Source organism: Perna viridis, chromosome 12, assembly GCF_037379345.1.
Source record: "Perna viridis isolate PV_CMFRI_1.1 ecotype Kerala chromosome 12, ASM3737934v1, whole genome shotgun sequence".
Classification (NCBI taxonomy): domain Eukaryota; kingdom Metazoa; phylum Mollusca; class Bivalvia; order Mytilida; family Mytilidae; genus Perna; species Perna viridis.
Window position 1 is genome coordinate 19,355,477 of NC_142456.1, and position 26,866 is coordinate 19,382,342.

General features: G+C 32.5%; 1 protein-coding gene across 5 annotated transcripts in view; it reads left to right on the forward strand.

Annotated features, from left to right (window-relative positions):
• The window catches only part of LOC148601590 (basement membrane-specific heparan sulfate proteoglycan core protein-like), a 158,293-nt gene that overhangs the window by 56,766 nt on the left and 74,661 nt on the right, over positions 1–26,866 (forward strand). For 3 of the 5 annotated variants that reach the window (XM_088554734.1, XM_088554731.1, XM_088554733.1), the window contains 13 exons: positions 1,754–2,260; positions 4,860–4,985; positions 7,041–7,160; positions 13,501–13,611; positions 14,566–14,685; positions 15,477–15,602; positions 16,209–16,319; positions 16,661–16,789; positions 17,769–17,896; positions 22,020–22,161; positions 23,282–23,386; positions 23,853–24,095; positions 24,635–24,748. In XM_088554734.1, the coding sequence (XP_088410860.1) occupies positions 1,754–2,260; positions 4,860–4,985; positions 7,041–7,160; positions 13,501–13,611; positions 14,566–14,685; positions 15,477–15,602; positions 16,209–16,319; positions 16,661–16,789; positions 17,769–17,896; positions 22,020–22,161; positions 23,282–23,386; positions 23,853–24,095; positions 24,635–24,748 (2,082 nt within the window). Of the gene's footprint in view, positions 1–1,331; positions 1,451–1,753; positions 2,261–4,859; positions 4,986–7,040; positions 7,161–13,500; positions 13,612–14,565; positions 14,686–15,476; positions 15,603–16,208; positions 16,320–16,660; positions 16,790–17,768; positions 17,897–22,019; positions 22,162–23,281; positions 23,387–23,852; positions 24,096–24,634; positions 24,749–26,866 lie in introns of those variants that run through there. The other 2 variants (XM_088554735.1, XM_088554732.1) reach the window with 2 other exon arrangements.

The following is a 26,866-nucleotide window of genomic DNA, read 5'->3' on the forward strand; positions in this document are numbered from 1 at the left end:
TGCTTTAGGATCAGTTGATGTTCTCATTTCCTATGATTGGGAGGCATAAATAATATTGTTTTCCAGGGGCGGATCCAGGATTATATGAAGGGGAGGTGTAATTATGAGAATATGTATATTAGGAAACCAGATTATGACTTGTTTAAAGAATGAATATGATAAATTGCCATGTTCAGTACAATATTTAGCAAATTAGGATAATTTCTTCACATTTTTCTTCATATTGAGTATTCTTTAATAAAGAGAAAGGTGTAAATAAATTTAGAAGGGGACTCAAACTATAATTGACAAATTAATGCCTACATCTCCGACATCAACCATGAATCAGGCCTAGTAGCCACTCGTTTTTCTCTTAATTGGAGATTAATGCTCCTTAGTTCTATGATATGGAGGTGAAGTAACAGTATTGCTTTACTGTTAGAGTACTCACATGACATACCATATATGTATTTAGTGTCATCTGAGGTAATTTGATAGCATTATCTTTAAATACATAAATGCTGATTTAACTTCAGCTTTGAAGTAAAACAGTTTTTAAAAGTCTGGCAGGGTTTTTTAAAATTACAGTTTTGAATTACCTGTACATCTGTAAGTATGAAATGGTAAGACAGCAATTTAATGGGATTGCAAAGGTGGGGGAGAATGCAGCTGATAAGACTTTATCTCAAAATTAAATAGGAAATGTAATGCATTTATACTTTTCAAAGGATTCAAACTAGTAATCAGTTTAAAAAAAAAGAAATGGTAAATGTAGATTGTTTGTAAATAAAAAAAAAATAATAAAAAAAAAAATGAAAATCATGATTCCTTAAAAATATTGACTGTATGTGTACAAGCTGGGATGGGTATGGGGGAATGTGAGGTTATTTGGATATAAGTTAGGACACCACAGTATGATACCATAACATAAGACTAACTTTACACTTATGATTTATTTTCAAATGGACTTAAATTTAGTTTTTAATTTGTACAGCTCAAGATGCCTTTAAAACTAAGAATTTCCACAATGTTGTATTTTTAAAAAATTGGTATGATAGCAGTAAAAAAAAATTGAATTTAAATTTGCTAGAGTTATTTTGTATAACTTATGCCTCTTGTTTTGATAAAAAATATGTTTTGACAGAATTTAAGATTTATGATGAAAATAAAAAAAATTATGAAAGTGGTTTGAATTACATTTTTGAAATTATATAAGTTTGGTTTTTGTAGTGGTTTACATTGTTTGGTGCATGTCACTGATGATCCTTACAAATAGCTGTATTTAAATTATTTTGGTCTTTAAAAAACCACAGAAGTACCTAATTTGTGCAATTGTCAATAAACAGCTGAAAAATTTAGGTTATATATGTGCGTCTACCAAGTATGGAGTTTGATTTTAAGTTAACTTTTTTAATTTTACTTCTCCAACTTAGAGGAAGTTTTACTCAGATTAGTTATAAGTTAATACCAGGTAAATAAAGTTTTAGTTTCAATGGATGTAAATATAATGTGTTTCAAAGAGACATGGCTCACCTTTAAACAAAAATATTTGAAGTTTTGTGAAATAATTCAAAGGTGGTGAATTAATACCTGTCAGTAGGTGCAGCTTTCTTTTCTACTTCCAATTCTACTTTCACTTTGTGTTTTTACTTTTTACTTCTCATTTCAAGACCAATTTGTATTTTTGTATTACATGATTTTTACAAGGAATAATAAATATTTTGAAGTATTTTATGTTTCATTTACTTATTTTGTAATTCCTTGTCTTTTTTAGATGGCAGATCTTGTCCTGATTTTGTCGGCAGGGAACCAATCCACTTGCCTCGCTCCGGTGATAATCGTGCAAATTTACTCATCAACAATGTCTTTTCCTGTCGTGGATATGTTGTTGCCTGGCAATACTACCGACTGATACCTCGTTATGCTGCCTGGGTTGGTGTATTTAGACAAACAAATGATCTCCAATTCCAGCTTGTTGGCAAATCTGAACTTCCCATCGCAAATGAGGGAAACCATACTGTTTATGTTGATCCGCCATTGTTGGTAGAAAATGGAGACTTCATCGGTGTATTTTATTCCAGACTTGCTGAAGAAGGATCTGTTGCTAGCGCCACTCCAGCTGAGAATGTTGTAGACTCCCATGAGTTGTACCAGAACTATTACTCCAGGATTTACAATGAGGATCTCGACACTGGTACCATTATTAACCTCCAGGGAACCAGTTATGAGGATACAAAAGCTACCTTTGCTGTTAGAGCAATGATGGACTATTCTGGTTTAGGTAGGAATTTTGTAATGTACTTAGGTGTTTTAGTTAAAAGAGGTGCAAGCACATTAAATGTCTATAGTTCAATGTGTCAGATTAGTACTAAGCAGGGTCTGTTCAATTAATCAAAGGTTCTTGATCTGAAATGCATGAAATTAGTCAGTCATAGGGTGTTATATCACACTAAATTAATCAATCAATTAATGCAGAGAAGGATGACCATATGGTTGCTCCTCGTAAAAACAGTTTCTTGCTGCATGACCCATGACAGTTTTTTCAACACAAAACATATTTGAAATTCATGAATAGCTTGCTTTCTTATTCCATTGGTGTTACTGCTGATTTTAATTATTACAAAATAATGAAGTCTCATAATTTGTAATTTTGAGGTGATGTTGGAAAGCTTAATTGGTCTCATAGGCATTACATTAAGTCCCTTAATGAATACTAATATATGGCAGCCACTTTTAAAGTAATTGTGGATTTTTATAGATAAGAAAAAAATTGTAGAGGTGTCTTTTATACATGTTGTTTTGATAAACACATATTTTTGTAGTTTTCGTGGGTTTCGATAAACCACAAAATTTGTTTCCCAATGAAATGGAAAATTCCCATTTATATTCAATCCATGAATTCAAGATTCTACAAACTGATGTTTTCCCTCTATACCCTGAAAATTAGTATTCACAAATAAAAGTTCTTTCACAGTAGATGGTTTTCAATGATTTGTTAGACTTCATTTAAATTTTGCTGTGAACTGGTATCCTGTGATTGCTGGTATCTTCATTATACCCCACGCAATGAAGTTGCAGAGGTTATAATGTTTTTGACCCATCCGTCAGTCCATCCATCAGTCCATCCATCAGTCCATCTTCAGTTTTCCGGACTTTTTTTTCTAAACGGTTGCAGATAATGACATGATTTTTGGTATAAAAGTACACCATGATATGTTACAGGTCAAGTTTAACTTTTGTTCTGCTCCGATGATTTTTACTAAAATTACAGGCATTGAACTTAGCAAAATTTTGGATTTTTTTAGCTCACCTGGCCATTGGCCAAGTGAGCTATTGCTATCACTTGACGTCCATTGGCGTTGTTAACAAATTTCTTCAAACATCTTCTCCTCTGAAAGTACTGAATAGATTTGTATGAAACTTATAATGGCTGTTCCTTAGGGTATCCCGCACAAAATGACATTTTTTTTTATTTCTGATCGGTTAATACACATGGCCACCATTACTAAAAATAGAACATAGGGTGTAGACAGCAGATTTTTGCATATTTCTCTAAAACTGTTTAGTTAAGCCAAATTCTGATATGGATACAAGAATTCAAGATGATGAGATCTATCTGTGGTCAAATTTTGGTGAAAATCTGTTGACCCATGTTGGAGTTACTGCCCTTTTTGGATGATTTTACTGTTTTTTTATGTTATTACTTTCAAAAATCTTCCCCACAGAAACTACTTACAGAATTCAATGAAAGTTAGTATTTTTGTTTTAGGGTATACTTAAAAAAAATGACCATTTGGATTTTTGATCGGTTAAAAAACATTGCCGCCTTTACTTAAAATAGAACATAGGGGTCGTACTGTAGTTTTTTGCATATATCTCCAATGTAGGTTTGGCCAACATCTTTCAATTGCGGAATTATACTTATAATTAGGCCTACAAAAGTCTCCAGGGATCAAATTTGTCAGACGACTCCATGTAAAGGTTATTGCCCTTGAGAGGTTGAAAATGACTTTTTTTTTATACTGTTTTCGGCCTATAAATTGAAAATTATGATAGATAGAATGAAACTTTCAATTGCTGAAATGATTCTTATTATAAGGCCTACAAAAGTCTTCAGGGATCAAAGTTGTTAGACGACTCCATATAAGAGTTATTGCCCTTGAAAGGCAAACAATTACACTTTTTTTGCAGTTTTTAGTCAATATCTTAAAAACTATAATAGATAAAATGAAACTTTCGATTGATGAAATGATCCTCATGATAAGTCCTACCAAAGTCTTAATGGAGTCAGAATTGTCAGACAACTTCTTGTTAGAGTTATTGCTCTTGAAAAGCAAAAATTTAACCAGGTGTGCGATTCATGGAAGCCTCTTGTTCTAAACACTTGCAGATATTGACATAATTTTTGTTATGTAAATTCACCAAGATAAGTTACAGGTCAAGTATAATTTTGGTTCTGCTCTGATGATTTTTACCGAAATTACGGCCCTTGAACTTAGCAAAATTCACAGAAATAACAGTTTTCCAGAATTGTTTTCTAAATGCTTGTAGATTATGACATGATTTTTGGTATATAAGTTCACCATGATAAGTTATAGGTCAAGTGTATGTTTTGTTCCGCTAAGATGATACTTACTTTGGATTATCTAAAACTCGAAGAAATCACAGTCTGGAGTTTGAAACTACCATTCTGAGTAACAGAATTTAGTAAGAAGATAAAGGTATAAAGCCTATAAACACTCATTCCTTTTTTATTGGGGTCCTTCTATGTGTATTTCCCTTATGAACAAATTTACTTGAGTATCCAACATTGGGATGCATGGGGTATATGAGCGCGCTCACCAAGGTTCTTTAATATAGAAAGTGATATTATTTTTCAGGTGCAGGTACTGCTGAAAAATGTCGTGATGACCAGTTCCAGTGTGCTGATGGTGACTGTGTTGACAAGAGATATAGGTGTGATGGACAAGTAGATTGTTTTGATGAATCTGATGAATCCAATTGTGGTAAGTTGTAAGGTCAAGGTAACTGTTTCTAAAAATACATTTTAATGAGAAGAAATATGTCCCAAATAACTCTCACAGATTCAGAAACTTGTTATTTTCAAGGTATCAAACCTAAAATTCTGCTCTTTTGGAGGTTTCCAAGGAGTGTTTAATACATTTATATTTTCTGTTAATACATAATTCTTTGTGAACCAAGAAGTTGGATTTCGACAGTACATCTTAGTTTGGCCTATTAAGTATCAGTTTTTTGTAAGAATTATGCAAAATCTGCAAAATGTGATACAGCCCCAAAAAAAGGCTACATATTTTTATTCTTGAAATTAGATTGTTTTATGGATCTATATTATGAAATGTGTTGTTATTCATTCCAAGCTGTCTGCTCTTAGGAGATAATCCACATTGAAAACCCAACAGTTTCTATTGTATTTTAGTTCTCACCAAACACTTCTAAAGTTTCCATTACTTTACATGTTCAACATGTAATTTCAATGTTTCACGGTGAATTCCCAGGACAAATGACACCTTAAAGTTGCATACCAGTGTAAAGCTTGGAAAATAAGGCTTTCAAAATCATTGCTGTAATGGTACAATGTCCGTAGAAATTCTTCAAAAAATTTACTTGATTAAAAAATACTGAAAATCAACATTTTTACCTTTTCTGCTAACTAACAGCATGGAGGCAAATTACTCTTACATGTAAACAATATTCATACACCTTTGTAGTAAATTACATATATGATTTTAAAGTACACATTCTCAGCTTTATCAGGGCCCCGCCTTAGGTGGGTCGCCCTATAGTTATCAGTCTGTCCGTCCGTCTGTCCGTAACAAATTCGTGTCACAAACTACATGTCTATTAACCAACACCAGAGGGTGTGTCATAATGTATGTACAACTTCCTAGGTCAAAGGTCAAGGTAAAAAACTTTGGTTTATTTACCACAGTATTGACAGCGGTGCCCACAGAGATGGCTTCCAACTCTATGATATCTAGTTTTGACTACTTTTAATCAGAATACACACAAATAATGCACTTTCAATGCATAGGTTCAGTGTGTTTTTGGTACTATATAGAGGGTGGCCATTTGGCCCGAGAGTGGGTAGTGAGGCCTTAGTGTCATTTGCAGAGTTATCTCCCTTAATTTTGGTTTCTACAGTGCTTTCTATAAAAATTTTATCTCCTAAGAGCACATGTCATAAGAAAAGCCACATGTTAATTTCTGTTTTATAGCATTTTAAACAAAATATCAAAAATAAAAAAAAATGTAGGCTTTTCAACCATGAATCACTTTTTGCATGATTTAGGATGATAGCTGGAGTGCTACTTAAATTGCCACAACTGGTTTCTATTCACAAGTATTACAACTACAATTAAATATGCCAACCTGCTGGGTTGTAAGTCTACTTATAGTTTAATTTTCAGTTCTGAAATTTCTGGTGTATTGAAATCCTAAGACCAATTTGCATTTTATTGTTTACTTCTGGAATTTCAAAACCCTGCATTACAATGCAAAATTTTCTATTTTATGCTTTTCTGATCATTTTTTATCATGTAGAATTAGATATCGATCATTATTGGCAGGTATTTTGACCCTAAAAAATGATTTGCTTTTAATATTATGTTCAGTGATTAGAATGTTAATGACAAATCTCCATGCATATGAATGGTAGCTTGCTACAAGTTCCTGTTTATCATATATATATATATGATGTAGAAAATATATGTAATTAACCTTTGATAATGCCTCTCTATCTCGCAATAATTAGTAGATTTGCTATCAAAGGGATACATACATGGAACAGATGTGCTGTTAGGGTAAGCATTCTCTGCTTTTCTTGAAACATTCCCTGAGTTGCTCATAAAAAGTCATGTCCAAGGTAGACGGAAAAGAAAAGGAAAACTATGACATGCTGAACAGATCAGTTTTCATTGTGCAGATGGATACACCATAAACATTCATGATAATGACCATAAAACTGCTGTAGAAATGACTTCAGTCTTGTAGCAACATAACCTTAAAGTGAATAAAGTTCTTTTTTCTTATTTTTTCTTTAGCACCAGTTGTCTGTACTGCTAATGAATTTCTATGTCGGAACCAACAACAGTGTATAGCTAAGCAGTTTGTATGTAATCGACAGTATGATTGCTCTGACGATTCTGATGAAGATAATTGCCGTAAGTTATCTCCCTTTTGTAATGGTTTGGGGCTACCACTGTGGAGATTGTTCCCATATATCCAGATTCTTTATCCCATATAATTCTTTTGTGCACTAATACAGTAGAATCTTGATGTGTTGAACTTTGATAAGTTGAAGCCTCTGATAACTCGAACTAATTTGACAGTCTTGGCAAAAATCCCTTTACTCTAATACAATTTTACCTCTGATGACTCAGATCTGGAGGAATTGAGATCTTGGATAACTCCAGATTATCAATCAGTCCCCTCGATATATTTTCGAGGTTAATTTACTCTGATTTCTTTAGGAGGTAGACCTAGAGTAAGGGACACAACTCTTACAAATCATTGGAACATTTGCATTCACCATTTTACATCAATCTCATGTAAGCATCTAAGTAACTTGGACTGATTTCATTCTGTTTTAATGGAAACCTTGAAAGGCTTTGGTGAAATTGAATATGACAAATATATCACTGATTTCAAGAAATATGCCCCTTACCCTAGGTCTACCCCTTAAAGTGAATTAATTAGTAGGAAAACTGATTGATTTATTACAAAACCATGATCAAAATTTGTTTTTACAACATATAAGCTTATATAATTATTTGTAGACACCATATGGCTTGATTGGTGTATTTGATTATTACAAAATAGCTTGTGTAGTAAAAGGAAAAGAATTGAAATAATCACACTTTGAAATTCACAACAACAATGATATTGGATATGAAAATATACTTTTGAATTTTATTTGTTGGAATGATATCAGATCATTTAATTACAAGCAAAACAGGTGATAGTAACTCTGTTGAGTTGAACCTTTGATAAATGGAACATTTTTGCCTGGTCTCTTTGACTTCAACTTGACGAGGTTTGACTGAATGTAGAATTTTTAGTGTGTTTCTTTTTGATTTGTATGTAATAAAACCAGTTTTATTTTGGGATGTCAAAGACTTCCACTTTGTTTTCGAGGATCTATCTTGACCAAGTAGATTAAAAAAAGCAATAACAGTGCACTGACTCAATATAGAACAAATGCATACATTGATGAGACTAAGAACCACAGAGCTTTGCCATGCATTTTCATCTTTTTTTATCCCTTAGGATCAGAATATCTTATGTCACCTGTTCATCTGTGGAACTTCCCTTCTGTTTCTGAACACTACTCAAAACATGTAATTCCTTTTAATCAAGATCTCTTTCAAAATCAGTAAAGATGTTTCAGGCAATTATTTAGCTTAATAATATTCTATCTGATAGCACTTTGATTACCAATTCTAGCCAAATTCATAGTCTTAAGTTTTTGCCAAGTCAGTGCACTATTTTTGTGATTATACTGCAACAAAAATTGTTAAAAAATAATGTTTAGAGCCAGACACCCTTTGCAACTTCAAAAAAATGTCTTGATATGTTGTTGATGTCCCAACAAAGAAGTAATATTGAGTAGGTAGACCTAGGATATTTGTATTCAGCATTTTACGTCAATATCATGTAAGCATCAAAGTAAATTGGATTAATTTCATTCCATTTCAAATGAAATCTCTGATTTCAAGAGTTATGTCCCTTACCCTAGGTCTACCTCTTTAAGTCAGTTACAGTACATCAGTAATAAATTGTGTTTTGATTTCATTAAGAGAACAGATGCAGTATAAACCACCCAAAAATGTCTTTCTTCTATGGGAAATTTTCAAATTCATGAATATTTTTCTAATGAAATTAGAAAACATAACCAAAGACTTAACGCATTTGCATATTTTAAATAGCATTTGATCAATGTTTGCCCAATGAGTTTCGTTGTGACAATGGCCAATGTATCACTCGGGCTGGCATATGTAACGGCCGACAGGACTGTGCCGATCGCTCAGATGAGAGAATTTGTTGTAAGTTGGGAATGCATTCATGGTGTATTATGGTATTAGTTCTAAAAACTTGCATCAGAAACTGTTGAATTCATCTGCATGACTGTACATATTTTATATTTTGAAGGCTCAAACCTCAATGTATGGCATCATATGCTAATGAAATACAATATACACAGGGGTCGTGCTGGGCTTCGCCAATGTCGCAATTTGCGATTTTTTATTTTATCTGAAGACAAAAATGGCCAGTTGGCGATTTTCTTGGCCCCTAGGTTTTGTATATTAAAATTGACAGCTAGTTTATCAGCAAGGGATATTCTCTCTAATTTTATGTTGACACCTGGTCAGAGTTAATTGACTATGACCAATTTAGGACCGCAGGTAATTAAAGGTAATAAGACCAGGCAACCGTGACTGACAATATATTCATGGGAGGTGTCAATCAAATGTAAATATATTATTGAGGCAATCAAAACTCTCATCATCTGGTCAAAGGTAAACACAATTAAGGCCATGTGCACGTGGCTACACACAAGTTTCACAGCCCTGTTTTACCATGTAATACATTCAGAAACAGACTTACCTAACGGCAGAATAAATTAAATCCAATTAACAATGATTATCCCATCAAAATGAAAGAATTGGTAAAAGAAAATGGATGACATTTGTTTACACTTTTGCCATGTGACTTTTTTGGCGGGAAAATTGGTAAACAAATAGAATCTAATTTAAACAATGCTATTCATATATAAAGATAATTAAACAGGGACACAGTTAATGGTCCATGGTACAAAATGTAGTTTGATAGAAATTTTGTCACTTGAGAAAAAGAATCAAGTTTGTTAAAAATGAAAAAAATATTGTATTAGATAAAAGACAAAGGTGAACATGTTTTAAAATCGTTGACTATATGAGAATAGTAATATAAAGTCCTTGATAGAAATAAAATACCTGTTTCTGGAGTAGTACTTTATTATTTTATGCATATGAAAGTGACAGACTAGAGCAAAAAACCTGGAGTGATTATTGTCATGTTGACACGTCATGAATGGAGAGGTTATTTTGATGAATTGACAAAGATAATTCATCTGTGGCTTTATACCGTCTAAGTATAATTTTTTTGGCACCCTTTGGTTCTAATTTCTGAAAACTGGCGACAAAAAATGGCAGCTGGCGATTTTTCTGGCGACAGAATTTTGGAAGCCAGAGCAGCCCCTGTATATATGAAAAGAAATCATTGCTAATTTTTTGGGTGTTAATATATGATTTAATTATTTAGTTTTAATATTTTTTATTCTAAAAAAATTATCCACTTAAATAATTGTAAAATTTTCACATTGAAAGTATTATTATTTTTTTTTAATTTTTAAGTCCTTTCAGTACAATATGTAATGTTTTTCAAAAGTACTAGGTGTTCTATCACAAAGTTAAGCCCACATTTTAAGCAAAAATGAAACTGTTTTATGTAAATATAAATAGATTAAATTGAATAAGACAAATTAACAAATTGGTATAAAATAGGTTGATTTTTGTTTGTTTGATGTACTGAAAGCAGGTGATTTTATCAGTTGAAGCTCTCTAAATGTAACATAATCAGTACATTTTTCCCTGGAGGTCAATTCTTGGAAGAGATTGGTTTTCCAAATATAATGATTTGTATACGTGTAAGAAACCATCATAATATGTATAGCAATCCATCAGAGATTAGTACTTTTGTATTTATACGCTTATCTTTACTTTATTTTGTACAATGTATTGTCATTTCAGAAATTATTGCCATGGTTTAGTATTGCAAAATATGCAACTCATTATAGATTACAATAAATTTATAGTTGCATTATAAAATTTCAACATAACTAAATCTAATTCAATTATGAAATTTCAACAAAACTGAAGCAAGATGTCTTTTTCTTTACCTCAAGAGTTTGAACTTCATTTTTGACCTATTCTCAAAAATCACAAATTAAGGAGGTAGACCTAGGGTAAGGGACACAACTCTTAAAAATCATTGCAACATTTGTATTCAGCATTTTACATCAATCTTATGTTAGCATCTAATTAACTTGGATTAATTTATTTTGCTTCAAACGAAAGCTTGAGAGGCTTTGGTGAAATGAATATAATACAAACATATCACTGATTTCATGAGTCATGTCCATTACCCTAGGTCTACCTCCTTAATGCAAGCAATAATTTCTTAAATTACAGTTTTCGTATACCTGGTAGATGATAATACCCTATTATTTTGTAAAAATTTTTATAAGGTTGGCCCTTTACTGCTTGGAAGATATATTTTTCTATTCCATCTACAGCGAAACTGAACTAATTTGATTTTAAACATTTTTCAAGGTATTGGACTTTTTTTTATATTAGATGTCTGATAGGTGTCAAAGTTTGCTGTTCTATAATTGAATAAGTTATACATGTATTTTATGATGCTACACAATGAAAATTTGTGCTCTGTTTTAAATTTCTTCCATGCAGTTTATTTCATTTAAATTCCATATTTTATATAATTTATATAAAGTATAAACAGTACAAATATTAAAATGTATCAGTGATTATTTTAATTTTGATATGCAGTCCTTGAACCGATCAACGCAACAAATTGACAAATCAATGACGGCTGACTGATTGATAATTGAAAGATCAATAACTGATGACTGGTGACCAATCTGAGTCAATCAAAGTTCTGTTATGTAAATTGATGGATGGCCTTTCTAAAATAAAAGAAATGTGAAATAAAAGTATAAATTGTTTTTTTAGTCTATTGTATTATGTCAATATGTGTAAAATTCACAAAAAAAGCAATGGAAACCGTAAAATACAGTGACTGCTCTTTGGTCACATGATAAAATCACCGGTTTATTGTATCAATTTGACGGATTGGTGACTGATTGGAAACTGATCGGTGATCATTGACCGATCACAAATTTTGTTGCATGGATTGGTTCAGGTACTGTATATTGACTTTGGTTTGGGGAAACTGTCATTTGAGTTTGTTACAAGACCAATAACCACTTCAGATGAACATAATTTGCAGAGATTTCAGATTTTGCTGCTGAGTCACAGCTTTGGTTATCAGCTAAGAATTTATTAATTATCAAGTGTAAGTGTTTGTAAGAATCAGGCAAAATGGGAAAAATCAGAAACATGTATGTCAAAATCCCACTGATCTGACATTAAAGTATCACTAAAGGATGTTTTCTCTCCTTTAAAAGACCATTATTTGATCTCTGCATTATTGGATTTGCTCAGAAAAATGATGTTCTTGACAGAGTTATCTCCCATTGAAATGTTCATTTTCAGTGCATTTCAATGAAATTCTGTTTTCTTTGTTTCTGATGGTGCAAATAGTCAAATAAAACTATCAAAATGTTTTTTTTTTCATACCATGTTTCATCCATTGCCTGAATCTTACAAATACTGACTCTTAATCAATCAATCATTACTATACAGTGAGATGAAATTTAAATGCTGTTAAACTCAAATTTAGTGCCATACAGCAAGTTTTTGCAGATTTATTGCCCTTCTTTAATGAGGCAGTTAACATGTTATAAGCTGTTCTTATATTACTATTCTGATAAATTAACAACATGCTTTTATATTTTCTCTGTTGTGATTCATTCAGCTAAGATAATTAATGTACCCATTTGTTTTACTGGTATTAACTATTTTCAGCTCTGACAATTTAGTTGCAACTTGTATTAGGGTTTTAGGTTTTGTATTAATCAGAAGTATTTTTAGTTTAATATTTGTGAATTTTCATAACTTTTATAAATCTATAAGTGTACAACTTGCCCCTACTGTTCAGGATTTGATATTTGTGGTTGTATCGAGCTACATCTTGCGGAATATTTTATACAACTATGGATTTCTGTTTATGTTTTAGCAGTTATGTTTTTTTTCTTTTGCTTTTTAGTTATACATTGTATTCAATTTCAGCTCTCACTACAATGTCACTATCCTCAATGAAGATCTATGAAATTTCATGGAGGTCCAGCCAGGGGTTCATATTTCTTGGACCAAAATAAATATATCATCTCCATGACAACTGCTAATTTTATAGTAGATTTGTATAGGTGATATATTCAAGTTTGCCTCTATCCAACATCCAATGAGAAGTTGTCTGAAAGAGTGATCAAGGGAACCAAGTATCTAGTGGTAATCAAAAGAATGTAATCAAGGAACAGAGACCAGACATGGAAAATAGACTTACACAACAATGAACATTAAGTAACTAAAATAATACATACAAAGTAACAAAAGCAAATTAGCAACGAAGACTCAACTAAAAACTGGGAGCATGGACCAGGTGCACTGGTAGGGTGTCTATCTGACTGTCTACATATGGATTTAAAAGGGAGATTACTTTTTAAAACTAAATTTTTGCTAGGTTGCTTTTACTATATGTATATTTTCAGTTAAATATGGTCTCAATCAGTTTGATTCTGCAGAGTTGATATTAATATATTTTCAGCTGAGCGATGCAGGATTGACCAGTTCCAGTGTCGGAACGGGCAGTGTATTGCTTCTAGTTTACGATGTAATGACCAGTTTGATTGTGCTGATTATTCTGATGAGGAAGAATGTGAGTTTTTGCAAATGATTTTTCCTTATTTACAGAGCGCTGAGTTCTTTCACCTTTGGTTGGATTGTCTTTCTTTTATGCATATTTTGAAATGTTCATCCAAATACGAATGTATGGATGTTTGTTATCGTTATTTAGACCTATTGTTTACACATGTGACAGTAAATCCCACTTTCTTGACATCAGCGATTGTCAATAAATTCCTGCTCCTGAACATCCAGTTCAATGGTCCTTGCATTTAAATTGTTGAATGGAATTAACACAGGTTTTAATCAAAACAGCTAGAGTCTGGGTTTTCGAGGTGAAAGCATTTAGTGGTACCATGGAAAAAAAACATTTTATAGCATGAAAACATTCAGTACCAGAAACCAGAGATTTTCACCTTTACAGATTCTCTTGAGTTGATACAAATTTTGACCGCAAATTACACTGTTCAGTTTATGCAGTTCTTCTTAGTACCTGTATTATAAATCACAAATCCAGAATTTTACAGATCAGTTTCATAAAACACAACAAAAAATATGAATTATCATTAAGTAATATTAACATGTCTGCTTTACTGATTCAAGATGATAAAGATGATATGATCATTTGAAATTTTTTAATTGTATTGCAGGCTACCTATATGTTCTCAATTTTGTTTTGGTCAAATGGTTGTTGGCTGAGTTATGGCCCTTTAATTTGTTTTGTTTTCTTGTTTGTTTTTGGTTTTTGGTTATTAGGGAAGCTTTTTTATTATGCTTAGAATCTTGTTCAGTAAGGTCTTCAGACAGCTGTGTAGATTAGCTTTTGCCCATGAAAAACAGCTCACATGATCCTGCTTTGTGGCCAGTGTTTAATTTAAGATATCCACTTCACAAGACAGTTTGCTTGTCATAAGTTTATTTTCATGGTGGTAAGACAGAGTTTGAACCATCCACATGGCCAGTAGTATGTGATATTTCTGCTTTGCAGGTGATACCACTCGACCTTGCCCAGAAGGATTACACACATGTAATGACGGCCAGTGTGTTGATCCTGATGCCCGGTGTAATGGAGTTGTAGAATGTAGGGATCGCTCTGATGAAAACCAATGTAAGTTTTTGTAGATCTTCATAGATACACATAAAAATAAATTGACAGCAATGTTGAAGTCCAGACAGGAAGAATTAAGTACCGGGGGTACCAGTCCATATAAAATTCAGACACTGCCTATGGTAGAGGTGATTCATGGTGCAGAAAATTTATCGAACAAATGATGCTAATTCAGTTTGTATATGCAATACCCAACAATAGTCCTTTCTGTATGCAGATCTGTATTTTTTTTTTTTAGAAAACCTTACATTCACATCCCACTAAAATCAACCCAATCAAACCAAATCAAGAACGATAACTCTTGCAAAGTGTCAATTTCATACATAATCTATAATTTTTATCTCAGAAGTGCAACAACCAAATGAAAACCTATGAGTGTTTATGTGGTTTGTATTAAACTGATTCGGAGTAAGAAATTTAAGTAAATTTCATGCTTGAATCACCTCCTGTCAGATTTTTATAACGAATGCTCCTTAAGTATAGTTCCATCTGAAAACCATGCAAAAGTAGACAGTAAGTGATTCGTCATACCATATTTGCTGCTAAATGTTTTTTAAAGTTTGCTTCTATATGAAAAAGCCAAACTTTGTACAAATTTTGCTCTTTAACCAGTGAAAAATTCATCAACACAAATATCAGTTGTACAAAAACAAACATTGCAGGACTTATTTGAATGGTTCATTATAAATACGTTTTTGGACCTAGCTGATGTCAGTTTCCCACATTCCCAATATAATTGTTTGACAAATCAGTTATGGGTACTGCAAAGTCTTTTGATTTCTGTTTTGCAGGTGGAACCCCTCAACCTTGCCCTCAAGGATCTTTTAAATGTACTGATGGCCAGTGTGTTGCTGCTACTGCTCGCTGTAATGGTAGGACTGAGTGCAGAGATAGGTCTGATGAGGCTAATTGTCCATGTAAGTTTAAGTAGCACAATTCTGCTGTCTTTTCACAAAAAAAAAAAAAAAAAATCATTAGAAAATAAATCTTTGGATGGTTGTTATACTTTCTGTTTTAATTAACTTTACACTTTTGTGAAAACTATCTCTGGTTTTGAAATACTTTCGCACAATATGGAAATTTTGTCTCTATTCTGGTGCAGGTATATTTATCTTTCATAGCAAACTCGAGAAGTGCTAGAAATACAGCAGTGTCTGTCTCAGTAGTGCACTCGGTTCTTTGGTTCTCATGTTGAACCTTGATACATTATTTACGAAAACATACCGTAAATTCAGTAAGTTGCAATGATTCTATTTAATTTTTAACATTATTGATATTTTTCAAAACTGCAAAAATTATAATGGATTTTTAATCTAAAATTACAAAATTGCAGTAATTAATGCATGCAATTCATGTGAAGACTCGATTCACCTGAATTTCACCTGAACTCTGTCACAACATTTATTTGCTAAATTCAGGTGTGAATCATGTCAATTTCGTGTGAAAATTAATGAAATAATTTTGCCTATCATTGGACAAGTACATCTATTCATGTTGAGTTTGAAGGACTCCTATTTTTATAGTAGTTAGCTGTCGTAGTGGTGAGTTCCGTTGCCGTAGCGGGGAGTGTATCGCTGAAGCTAGGAAGTGTGACACGAACAGAGATTGTAGGGATGGCTCTGACGAAGAAGACTGTAAGTTCACTTACTATGAAGGCTATCAATATTCTTGTATATTAGGGTCAATTGATGTTAGAAGAAGTGCAGGATGCTGCGCTATTGCAGGACAAAATTTGTTCACACTAAATCTGAATTGTTTTCCCTACTAAATAAATAATGGGTGTTTATGTTCGTTTTTTCAACTTCATGTGGAATGAGTTGACGATTCTATGTAAAAAGAAGGTATGTTGTTTCTTACTCATAAGAAATAAAATAATTCTAAAACAAGGTTGTTTGAATTTCAATCTTTTATAAAGAGATGCATTCTACATTTTGTAGTAGCAATATTGAAAAAAAAAATGAAATTGATATTGTAGGTCCAACAAGACCCACCTGCCCAGAAGGAATGTTTACCTGTTCTAACAACCAGTGTATTCCCTCAGTCCGTCGCTGTGACAACCGCCAAGACTGTGCTGATGGGTCAGATGAATCTGTACAATTATGTGGTAAGTGAACAGGTCAAAGATCAAAGTTTAATTGTATTAAAAAACATGTACCAGTGATGATCTGTGCTGATGCTTGCTTATCCTAACGAAACTGTTGTGAAAATTCAGAAATTTTGTTGTGCACTCCTGTATTTATAATAAAAATGTTTCATTTCTTATTACTTTCCACAATGTACACTAATTGAAGGTTTAGATTTTGCAGTAGCATCAATGAGCTAATTACAATGACCTAATATGGCACAGTATTACAAATTACAGTGCAGATACTGAGTATTATTGCATAGCAGGAAATTTCCATGAGATTCAAGGAATGGCGAAAAAAAAAAAAAAATTGCCAAATTGAAGTTCAGATACTTAAAATAGAATTTTCATTCCATTAAATCAGAAAACATGAAATATAGACCATGAAATTTCTTTCCATTATGCAGATCGTGGAATTTGGTACCCACTAATATTACCCATTATAGACACTTTAAAGTTTTTAATAAGTCTGTTATCAGTTTGTATGCCCTGTCATCAATATATGGAGAAGCATATATTATTTACCGTACATGTTGCTTTGTCTGTTGTTCTTCTGAGTGTTCAATGAATTCATTTTTGTTCAAAGATTTCACCCTTCTTGTATATACCTTTAGCTGTTTCACCTTCTGTCTGTCTGTCTGTTCTATAATTCCAAATGTGATGCTGTAAGATTGGTATTGCTATTTCGTCTATCTGTCTGTTCCATAACTTCCAAATCTTTCAGGTGATGATGTAAGGTTGTTATTGCTACTTGGTCTGTTTGTCTGTCTGTCTGTTTCATAACTTCCAAATCTCTCATTGAGGTGATGATGTAAGATTGGTATTGCTATTTCGTCTATCTGTCTGTTCCATAACTTCCAAATCTTTCAAGGAGGTGATGTTGTAAGATTGGTTTTGCTACTTTGACTGTCTGTGTGTCTGTCTGTCTGTTCCATAGCTTCCAAATCTTTTATTTTAGGTGTTGTTGTAAGATCACTGACCATTAGAAACAAAGAATTGGTACTGAATGAAGGAGAGACTGCTGTTTTTGAATGTGTTGCTGATGCCAATACTCCTGTTAGGATCAGATGGACTAGGGGCTCTCAGGTATGGTGAGGATGAAATGGCGTACATTCAGGATAATGTCTTTAACATCTCAAGTCATGCCAATGAAAAGACTTTGAAAATTATATTCTAAAATTATTTTTTTTGTGCTTTGCTGTGCTGTGTAAATGCCACTTACATCTATGTATTGTGTTTGGCCTTGAGAAGCTTATCGCAAAAATGCTTTTTTGGATTACCGGGTTTAAGCATTCTATAATGATTTAGAACTATCAGGAAGTCATGACTCAAGAAATGTAAAAAAGATACCACTTAGCTCACATAGTTTTTTTTTTACATCACATGGTTTTTTTGTTTTCATACAGAGATATTTATCAAGCTAAAACATGAAAAATAGGTGAAATGGTAAATTTTCTATAATATAAAGTTATGTAAATGAAAGATAAAAACAATTTCAATTTTAATCCTTGTTTTGAATAATTACTCACTTAGACTTAATCGTCATGTTTCTAGATATAATAACTGGTTAGTAGAAAGGTTAACGACACAAGACAAGTCTTGAATGTAACAAATGACCCCCCTTTTTTCAAATGGATATTAGCTATTTACAATACTGAAACTTGTTCAGTTTGGGTGGCTGTATACTCCCATAGTTGTACATGTATTTTAGTATTTTGTTTGCTTCACATAGTTTCAGGCTAACATGGTAAGTTTCATGTGTAATCCTACTCTTTCCTCAGCCAGATATCGTCATTCATGTCAAGGGGTGCATTAGGCCATTTAAAGTTGATTTCTTGGTTGTCAGTGTCATCATATTTCAAGATTCACCTAGGTTGGCAAAAAAAAAAACATTATTTCTTTTGCCATACTTTCTTTTTACTGATTCCTCCCTTTGATAAAAATTGGGTGACTTTTAGCCAGAAAAATAGCATTGAATTGGAATTTTGTTTTATTGTATTGACTTGGAAGTTGTCCTTATAAAAAAAGTCTGAGAACCAAGATGATAATTTTACTTGGCCTTAGGTTATCAAAGACCTTTTTGTGGTAATTTTAACAGTTATTGTATAATTACAAAAAGTCTTTGGCATAAACATTTTTAGATTTAAATGTAAGAATAAACTATTTATATTTTTTATTTGATCAGTTCTTTCATACTTTTCATCTAAGAAAATCAGTATGAATATTATGTTTGATACAAAGGTGAAGAAAAAAAAAAAGGGGTTTTCATTTGTTATGTAGAGTATAAGTGCTTATTTTTGTGGGTTGAAAATAGTACAACATCTAAGTTTTTAATTTTTTGTGTCCTGATATTACTGCAAATACAGCTGAAATTTAATCACTGCAAAAAAAAACCAAAAAAAAACACTTATATGTTACCTCAGAATCCAATTTAGTTTTTCGTGAAATATTTTTAGAGTACAAGACAAAATGTCAAATGATAAAAGCATTAAGTAGCACTCCAGCTAAGAATCATGCAAAATGTGATTCATGGATAAAAAGCCTACATATTTTTATTTTTGATATTTTGTTTGAAATGTCATAGTAAACAGAAGTAAATATGTGGTTTTTCATATAACCCATGCTCTTAGGAGATAAAAATTATATAGAATGCACTGTAGATTTCAAAATTAAGGGAGATAACTCTGTAAATGGCACTCAAATACAATAGAATCTACTGGATATTCAATAATGGCACTCAAATACAATAGAATCTACTGGATATTCAATATGGATTATCTCCTAAGAGCAGGCAGATTTGAATGAATAATTACACATTTCATAGTATAGATCCATAAAACAACTTAATTACAAAAGTAAAAATATGTAGCCTTTTTTGGAGTGAATCACGTTTTTCAGATTTTGCATGATTCTTACAAAGACAGCTACTTAAATATCTTGTGGAAAGCTATGTTAGGTATTCCTTTTTGCTGAAAAAATTACTGTAAAAAGGTCTTCATATATTTTTGCATTAGGCATGAAGTTATTTTTTTTTCAATTGGAAGATTTGATGGTCAAAAGCATTTTCAAAGGACTCAGAACTGGACATAGATTTAAGACGGGTTATCTCTTCAGGTCAGAATTTTATTAAGAGTGTCATACATGTATTGTCTTACAGTTTTGTCATTCTCGCAGACATTAACAATTACCTCCGAATATCAAAATTTTTACTTCTAAAATAAATTTGATTTTATTTTGTGAGGAAAGTTTTTTGAAGATGGTTTGCTGATTTTTTAAACAATATTTTGTTCATTTTTTCAAGTTGGGTTGCCCATAATAGATAAATTTTCTTTATCTTTTTTTGTTTTATTTTATGTGTTATCATCATTATTGTATCAGCCTTCATTCCTCAGCTTATTGCAAATCTCAGGACTAACTATCGGAAGCAATTCCTTGCACACTTGGTAGATGTGTCTTCCTTTTTAGCCTACCTAAGGTTCATAAGCGTGACCTACTCTTCATTTTTACCATTATTATTTATTTTTAAGATTGGATCCTCAATTTTCCGACAGAATCCGTAGATTGGTCGAAATTTGAGTTTTTGAGGGATTTAATGAAAATCTCAATTCGAGATGGGCACAGGATTTTTTTCACAGGAAATCTTCGATGTAATGAAGATGTTTATGAATGTAGTTCTAAGTACACATACTGGTGCAAAAATGATTAAGACCACAATCAATCTAATCTGTTGAATAATACTTAAAACTGTGGAAACTATAGGGTTTCTGTACCTCTACTCACATTGTCTGCCTGTCACTCCTTCCATTATTCTGACTGGATTTCGTCACAATTACCTCAATGAATGGATTGATTTAAAATTTGGTATGCAGCTACATATTGAATGGGCATATATTGTAAGTGATTTTGATTGCTGACTGATATTAAGTCCATGTGTAAATGGGGGTACACCTAGCATGACAATGAGGGCATCTTTATGGTAGTTTAAGTCCTTGACTGCCCATAACCTGTTAACTAATTCTACTAACTAATACTGGCTGATTTGTATGTAAATACAAGATGTGATTGACCAATCAAATCTACTGGCTAATACAAAATATGATTTATATGTAAATACAAGATGTGATCCACCAATCAAATCTACTGGCTAATACAGACTATGATTTATATGTAATACCAGATGTGATAGACCAATCAGAAGTATACTTTCATATTTGTTGTACATTTGTATTAGGTTTGTAAAAGTTTTCCATAGTACATGTAGTATTAAATATTATCTGGCTGTGTGCACACATTTCTTTCATGTATATATTGGTATATATGGAGTCTCAAGTATTATGTTTTACAAGTAGATTGCTAGATATTTTTTTTCAGGTTATCATTGAAAAGTTCCAAAAACCATGCATGTCATCTTGAAGACCAAACTCTAATTCTCTTGTCTTATTTCTCTTTTATGTAAATGTATATATGGATCTACAGCTTTCATGTTGTATTATGTATGCATGTTTATTTTTGTCACTTTTTTATGTTAAATTTATTTCTACATTTTTTGCTGCTTTAGTCAATTAATTCAGATTTTTATCATACCCTAGCAAATAAAGTTAGTCTGTCTATGCTTATTATTGGTTAATTTAATTCATAAATTACTCAGTTGGTTATGAAGAAACTTTACAGCAAGGTTTAAGGCATCATATGTAGAGTTCCATTATGGTTGGTATTTGTTTGACTCCTTTCAAGTGGAGATAAATTGATTTTAAGTTTTTAGGTTATGTTTTTTAAGTCTTAGTGGAGTTGGAAGGAATGGTTGGTTTTTTGTATGCATGCTCACAGTAGGACCAGTCTTAATTTATTTTTAAATTTGACCTATCTTTTGAGAGATGATATCTTGAATTTGTACAGTTTTGCATCTTGTATTCACAGTCTCTTCCTAAATAAGTGGGGAATTTTGATGAATCTTTATAGGCAGGTTTTGCACCGTATATTATCAGGCCACAGTTGGTCAAGTTTTCAAGATTATACTGAAGCATCTGAATCCATAAAAGGCTTTGTAATAATTAACTTTACTTACTTGCTTTATTTCTAACATGGCTGCTTTATAATTAATTATTGTGCAATTCTTGGATTCACAAAATGCTGCCGAATTACAAACTAACAATTAATGGACTTACAGTATACATGAAATATTTTCCCTATTTTATCCTTGCTTTTACAGGATATGCCTGCTAAAGCAGTATTAGAGGGAGGCCGACTGACTATTCCAAATTTGGTTCTTGGTGATGCTGACACATATATATGCTCCACTCCTGATGCTCCAAGTTTTACTCCTGACAGAGCTAGTCTGCTGGTTATCCCAGGTAGGTTACAATATGCATAGTATTTATTCTACATATATTTCTGAATGCTTGAGGTGAAAAGAAGTTATCAAAAATATTGTTCCTTAGAAAGTTGAACTACATATGTGCTCACAATAATATTGGAGTTAATCCTTGTATTTGTAATAGTATTGTAAGCATATTTACGCTATTTTCATGGTTGCCTCAAGAATGCTAAAATTAGTGCCCTTCAAAATATGTTCACATTACCAAGTTTTTTACCATTCTAATCATGGTTACCACAATTTTAAATAGAAATGTCATTTTGTGTAAGGGTCACATCATTCAATGCAATCAAGTACAAATTTATACTAAGTCAATTACAAAAATGTAAACTGTAAAGGCATGTGAGTTATAGTTTCTAAATTCATGATCTTGTTTATATAATGATTTGTGTCAATGGTGATAGAGTACCTGTCACATCAAAGACAATTCCAGACATACTGCCTATTTTTATTCTGTGATGTATATATATAATGGTCTCAGAATGTGACCACTCTATTTGCTACACTACTCCATCCGATCAAATTGATACAGAAAAGATAATGTAAGCATAGAAGGGTCGCAAAAATTCCCAACGATGTTAGCATTGTCAAATTTGCGGAAGCAAATTTTTTATCGTTCCGTCGGAGGGACTCGAACTAGTACCGCTGTGACATCTATGGCAACACCGCCTGCACAAAGTCCAGCACCCTAGATCACTTGGCCAGCTAGGCTATTTTAAAATATAGCTTTAGCTTGCTGGGTCATTCCTCCTCGTAGGGTTAATCTTGAGTTGTAACTTAGTATATGATATCTGGTAGTACGGGACAGCTCATTTAGGTGTTGTTATGTAAACAGTACCTGAACCGATCCATGCAACAAAAGTTGCAATCGGTTATCGATCACCGATCAGTTTCCGATCAGTCATTGATCCATCAAACTGATCTCTAACTGGTGATCACATCAAGTAACCACAGAGCTGTCAATGTATTTTAGGTTTTTTTTTGTTTTCCTTGTCAATTTTACACATATTTACATAATGTTATAGATTTAAACATAAATTTATACTTTTATTTATCATTTCTTTTATTTAAAACAGATCAAGTTGACTTTTTTTCAGCTTGTGAACCAAATCAGTTCCGATGCAGGGATGGTACATGTATCACAGACACCTACAGATGTGATGGCTATCAGGATTGTAATGATGGGTCGGATGAAGAGAATTGTAATTCTTTTTTAGTTTCTTATGATGGGTCAAACTAAGAAAGTGTTAAATCTTTCTTTGTGTTTAAAGATGGATCTGACAAGGAGAGTTATCTTTCTTAGTGTCTTCAAAACAAACGATTAATAATTAATGGCCGGTTAAAATTTTTTGGCATGTAGGACAACAACATAGGTGCTTCACTGATGGCAGTCTTTGGACTGTTCACCTTCATTGTAATATAAACTTTTCAACTCTCTTTCAGTTGTTCTTTACCCTGTTTTCTCACTTAAGGGTTGTGGCTGTTTTATTTTCTTTTTAAAGTTTTTTTTGTAATGTGGGGATATCATTTAATGCCCTATTAAATGCCCTGTTTTATAAGTTTGAAAAATACTGTATATATAGTCTAAGTGTAATTTTCAGAAAAAGAGGATAATATAATTTGGTGCATGTGCTCATTATCTATGCTAATCCTTTCCATTATTAACAGGCAGACCAGGAGCATGTAGACCTGGTCAGTACATCTGTGACGATGGGTCATGTGCTCGTCAGGGTAGCAGGTGTAATGGACGTATTGAATGCCAAGACAGGTCTGACGAGTTCCCAAAATACTGTGGGTGTCCACGGAGTGACCAGTTTATGTGTGTTGATGGCAAGAAGTGTATTGATGACAGCCAGGAATGTGATGGCAGAATTGACTGTGATGACCAGTCGGATGAACACAGTAGATGTGGTAGGTAAAATGTACCATTTCCCTCCCCGTCATCTGTCCTTTCTATTACACTTCATAGGAGCGAATATGACTTTTGAGTTTCAAGCATAGGAAGAAAATAATTGTAGATATGATGTATTTCTTCATTTTATATATGAAATTTGTGGATGATTTGAATGAAAAATGATGCAATTTTTTTTTTTGAAAATTCAAGAATTTTTATGCCAGAGAATGTTAAAAAATTTAATATCCAATATCATATTGTGAAAGTTAGCTTTTGAAGTATTCATCCCCTTGCAATATTGTAATAAATTTCTGTTTTGTTCTATCAAACTTTTGTTAGGCTCATAGGTTAAGATCTACATTTTGGACAACAATTTTTGGATGGTAACTACAGAAACCATCAAACTATTTTCTCTACCATTAATTATTATTATTATAATTATTATTATTATTATTATTGTTATTATTATTATTTTGCAATGGGTAGCTTTAACATCATTTGTGCCCTGGCTATGACATTAATGTTAGAGGTTAATATATATTTTTTCATGTTTTAGTGTCAACCTGTCGACCAGATGAATTCCGTTGTACGGATGGTACATGTGTTCGTATTGACCAGAAATGTGACGGTGTCAGAAACTGTGCTGATAATTCAGATGAAAGGGATTGTGGTAGGTTTATTAAGTGTTATTATGTCTCCAGTTTAATGGGAGACATTTTGTTTTTGCCCTGTCTGTCTGTCTGTGTGTCTGTTATACTTTGTCAGTGCAACACTTTGGGAAATTACTGCAGCTTATTTTATGAAACTTTATCAGGAATAATGATCCATCTGATTTTGTGGGAGTTATACCCCTTTGAATTTTGGAATAGGGGCACATACGTTTTTTAAGACGAAAACAAAATTAGACTTTATAAGTGTGTTATATTTGTTCATAACAAAAACTAGCTTTTAAAGATTAATCAATTCTATTGGAATGTACAAAACAGTATTTACTATAAAAAATTATACTTGATGAAAGGTCTGAGTCAACAAACATATGTCTATGGTAGATGTTTTAACACCAGTCAACTCAGATTTATTTGACAATTATATTTAATAAGAATGGAATCATTCCATTTTTATAAAAGTTTTGATGGACCTACTTCCTTCTTCAAAAATTGGAACAAGAGTAGCAAAGAACTTGTTGGCACTCTTTATCATGACTTTTATCACATAAAATAATGAATGAATTCTGTTTACAGTTTTCAATAACTGTAGCCTTAAGACTTTGTGCTATAGCCTGCTTTATGATTTGGGTGCAGGTAGTCCCTTTCCATGAAAATTTCTCTGCAATTTTATGGTTAGGGAATTTTTTTTTTCACCAAGTCAGTACAAGGAGCAGGAAGTTGTGTTCAGCCACACATTTCGATCATTTCTTGAAGTAACTAGCCATTCCAAGTAGTAAATCATGCAAATTGTCAATAGGAACTAAGATTATTTGTGAGAGACTCATATGTCGATCAGCTGTTCCAAGCGTTTTGATGATAAAGCACTTAAAGACCCACCAGGTTGTTGACATAAACAAAAATGGCGAACAAAAATTGAGGAAAATTTGATAAATTCAATTACAGGAAATGGATGCTTCTTGCACAGGAGACTTTTTTTTTGCTGGTCAAAAGCTAAAATTATTGGAGACTGCCACAAAAAAAAACGGGAAGGTTAACACTTATGATTGAATGTAGTCCTGTGTCCAAAATGTGTGACAGGTCAATGCTTCTACACACCAGCGACTTATAAAAAAATAAAGCATTTAATTATTATAATTATGTATGATATGTTTCTCCATTCAGTGTCAGTCCCTGTAAGAATCAGGCAGTAGGTGAAACATGGTATGAAAAAAAACCCATCATTTTGATAGTGTAATTTGACTATTTGCACCATCAGAATCAAGAAAAATAGACAGGATTTTCCATATCATGCTGGACCATTGAGTTAGAATTTCATTGAAATGTACTGAAAATTATTTCTGTCAAATATCTCATTTCATTGAAAAATTTCTTAGCATATTCAATAATGCACAGGTCAAATAATGGTCTTTTCATATAAAGACAGCATTCTTAAGTGATATCATATTGTCAGGTCGGTGGGGTTTTGACATGCATGTTTCTGATTTTTCCAATTCTGCCTGATTCTTACAAACACTTACTCTTAAAGCATCTGTGATTGTAAACACCATTTCAGTTATTTGTATTAACTATAAAATAGGAAATACACAGCAATAAATTAAAGTGTTTCGTGGATGTTGCTTTTATAGATTGAAGTAGATCTGTATCATCAACTGATAAAACTTCATTTATAAAACTCATTATTAAATGAGATTAGTATATTTTAATGATATATAAATAGTAAATGCCTAAGTTATTATCTTGTCCATAAAATCTAAGACTTTCACAAACTTATATTTTTGTTGGTAAGGAATCAGACATTGCAAACTAACTCTGTGGTCTCAGGGTAACATCCTCACCTTGATTGCAGAAGATCCTGGGTTCAATTCCCAGCCGAGTTAAACCAGACTTCTTAAAGTTGTCAGTCACTGCTTCTTCGCCAATCATGCAATATTTAAGGAGATGCAGTGATGACAGGATTTAGAAATCAGAATTGTGTGTCCAACTAGGGGTGACATGCCTCCTTGAACAGAATTGTGTGTCCCACTAGGGGTGGCATGCCTCCTTGAACAGAAATGTATGTCTAACTAGGGGTGGCATGCCAACTATATCATAATTGTGTGTCCTACTAGGGATGGCATGCC